Source organism: Arachis stenosperma, chromosome 6 (genome assembly GCF_014773155.1).
Source record: "Arachis stenosperma cultivar V10309 chromosome 6, arast.V10309.gnm1.PFL2, whole genome shotgun sequence".
Classification (NCBI taxonomy): domain Eukaryota; kingdom Viridiplantae; phylum Streptophyta; class Magnoliopsida; order Fabales; family Fabaceae; genus Arachis; species Arachis stenosperma.
Genome location: NC_080382.1, coordinates 146,077,035 through 146,080,268, shown reverse-complemented (window position 1 = coordinate 146,080,268; position 3,234 = coordinate 146,077,035). Strand labels below are relative to the sequence as shown.

The 3,234-nt window shown below is 31.4% G+C and overlaps 1 protein-coding gene across 1 annotated transcript; it reads right to left on the bottom strand.

The window, feature by feature from the left end:
* Nucleotides 1–537: 537 nt before the first annotated feature.
* LOC130936521 (uncharacterized) lies at nucleotides 538–2,951 on the bottom strand. Its single transcript, XM_057866608.1, has 3 exons — nucleotides 2,546–2,951; nucleotides 1,752–1,979; nucleotides 538–1,207 (listed from the first exon to the last, which is right to left on the bottom strand). The coding sequence occupies exons 1-3, from the start codon at nucleotides 2,858–2,860 to the stop codon at nucleotides 1,133–1,135; spliced, it is 618 nt and encodes a 205-aa protein (XP_057722591.1). The 5' UTR covers nucleotides 2,861–2,951; the 3' UTR covers nucleotides 538–1,132.
* Nucleotides 2,952–3,234: the final 283 nt, after the last annotated feature.

Sequence of the window (3,234 nt, the reverse complement as noted above, 5' to 3'; positions counted from 1 at the left end):
TTATAAAGAAACTAAAGGAAAAGGCAGAAGCCAAGTTCACTAAGGAAAGAAAAGAATGGGAAGATAAGGGATGAAGACATGCTACACTTATCAAAGCTACAACTGAAAGATTACAATCCTTTGTATGTTTCTTCTAGAAAAATAAGAAAAAGAATTATAAAAGGAAATTAAAGGTTTATTGAGCTCCATTTTTTTTAACCAAGTTGGTTAATTCACTAGTCTGCTTAAATAAGTATCAAGGGTTTGAATACCGCATTGTGCATGCAACAACTTATTGGCCAACTTCTCCAATCAAATATCACATATATTAAGTAAATCACAACTAAATTTTATGCATTTCGTTTATCATACATGCAAATTTGGCTATAAAACTTTGATAAAAGAAGAGCTTGAATTTGCATCCAAAAGATACCAGCAAAAGAGTATAAATTTCACTAAGAAAATTGCATTAACGTCATAACATTATGACAGACACAGTGAAAAAGGTTACAAGAAGATAATGATGCAACAAATGTGTCTAAAATCATAACAGAAGCATGAGATGGAATTATCCTTTATTTCATCCAAAAAGTAAGAGGAAAAATGGATATATAATAATAAACCTTGTCAATCAAATGCAGATTTTTTGTCTCACATCAGACACAACTTCAAAATACCAAGGGTTTATAAATAAATTGAGAACGATGCTAGCATGTCGAGTTGAGTAGCGCCAACTTGTAACCCAAGCGGGGATAACAAGGTGATGGAACAAGGGCCAAGGCTGCCGGGCTGGGCTGGCTGATGTCTCAGTTGGTCTGCCCGCTCCAAGTTGAGAGTTGGGCCCAAGTACCTAGGCGAAAGCCCGGGTCTCTTTGTCTTTAGAATGGAAGGCAATGCGTGAGGCTGGTTTCACAGAGCAACGAATACTTTCTGCTTCTAACAGTGGAGGGATAACAGGCCGTTGCATCTGCAGCCCACGATAGCCTGGTGGGCCTAGTTACTTGAACCATCACTTTTTTTTTTTTCACTGTAATGTCTTAAAAAAGCAGTGTGTTGATGACAACACTAATTTAAATGTACAAAACTATACAAACATGGTAAGATCTACACACATATTTCAGTCTTATAGAATAGAACAGCTACTGATTCCTTCTTATTGGTTAGTGCCAATTTTAGCTCCCCGGCTACTTTCTTGTTCTTCTTTCATTTTCCTTGATACTCTGATGTTCTGCACATGTTTCATCATGAAAATGGTGATCATTGTCTTAAGAACAAGCAAGTAATGATAAGCATGTTTGGTTTTTCCTAGGCAATAGTGTGATCCAATAATTATTCTATAGATTTTTCCTAAGTTATGATTTTGGAGTTGTAACATATTAATAGTAACATAGAAAATTACAGAGAAAAAATAAAATGAAAATAAAGTAAAGAAAGCATGTCATATGAAAAAACAAAGTTTTACATAGAGAATCAAGTACGAAGTTTCTTGCAAGATATTAGATCATGTGAGTCTTTTGAATAAGGAAAAATATGAACATTGTTTTTTCAAATGTATCTATTTGTTCAAATTGAAAAACATTTAGATTCATAGATCAGAACCTACAAACAGAAAGCTTGCAGCATAATCTATTAATCAGACATCAAAGAAGAACCGAACAACAAAACCATTCAAGCAAATTTACAACTTTAATCATATTATAAATTTTCATTGCATATGAATCTAGCATGCTAAAAAGATTTTCATAACAACTCTGCATAATAAGTTAGCTTACAGATTCAGATTGAAGCTGAATTGGAAGTTGCTGCTGCAAACTGAGAAATTGGATAGACATCTTAGCAATTTCTGAGATGGCAGCATCTCTGATTGTAGGTACATCACTCACCAAATGTTCATAGGCAGCATGAAATGCATCTGACCAAAATCTCGGCACCTTCACAGTGGTGCTGTGGGTGTAAACCTCCCACATCCGCCGCACCACTTTCTCCCTCTCCTCCACTTCCTATGTAATTCACTTCAAGTTAGTTCTATCAAAATTTCTTTGACTAATTTGATCATTTTAAAAATTGACATAGTTTAGTATAAAAAAGACTAAATTTATGTCAACAATCCTTAAAGTACTAATTTGATTTTATATTATGCAGATCATATTGTAAGTACTAATTTCAGCATTTCTGCATAAGAAAGAAAGATGAACATCTAAGTTAGTTAGTCTTTCAAAGATATGTATACATATCTTTCAAAGTTAATGCTTTTAAAATTGACATAATTTAGTTAGTAATCTAATGTTCTTTGTTTACATATCAGTTTAATTCTTATTTCTTAAATAATCATTTTTTGTCCAAAATCTTTTAAAGGGCTAGCTTGATATTCTGCATATAAAAACATACCATCTAATTACTAATTTTAGCACATCTCATAAAAATTGTTACACCCTTTTACTTAATTAGAGAATAAAACAAAAACTAAATGGGTATCATAACTTGTATCTAAAGTACTGTTCTTTCTGACAAAACTTATATAATTATTATTTATTAAAAAAATAAACAACTTTGTTGTGTAACATACCAAGACATCAAGATCTTGAAGAGTGATAGAATGATCCAAGTCATGTGAGAATCTTGTGAGGTTGGAAGCAGACCATTTGAGTGTGACAGAGCCAGTGAACATTGACCATAGTGCAAGAACAATTATTGCAGCTAAAACCCAGAATTTGTAGTTGTAGTTACCCTTATTACTATTATTATTATGATTATTGTTGTTGTTGTTGTTTGCCATAACTGTTGCTGCTACTACACCAACACCATTAGCAGCACCACAATCATTGAAACTCTCTCTACTCCTTCTTGTTTTTGTGATGTTTTCTCCTTCTTCTTCCTTCATGATCTTATCTTTCTTCTGTATTATTAACAATAATAATAATATTGCAGGTTTTTGGTTATGTGGGGTGTGTACTAAAAGTGCTTTCACAAAAGCATGATGGGAAAGTAACATATATAGAGAGAGAAAATATTATTGCTCTTCAAATATTATTATAAGATGAAAGAAATATCTTATATATAATAAATTACTATTTTTTTGTGAAAAATTTAAGGTGTTTAATTAAATTATTTATAATATATATTAACATCTTAATTGTCATCTTTGTAATTAAGGTGTTCAAATTTTAATAAAAATTTAATATTTAAAATTACTATTTGTACAAAAAATTAATTGCTAAATATTTGTGTGTGTATATATGTTTTATTGTTTAATCT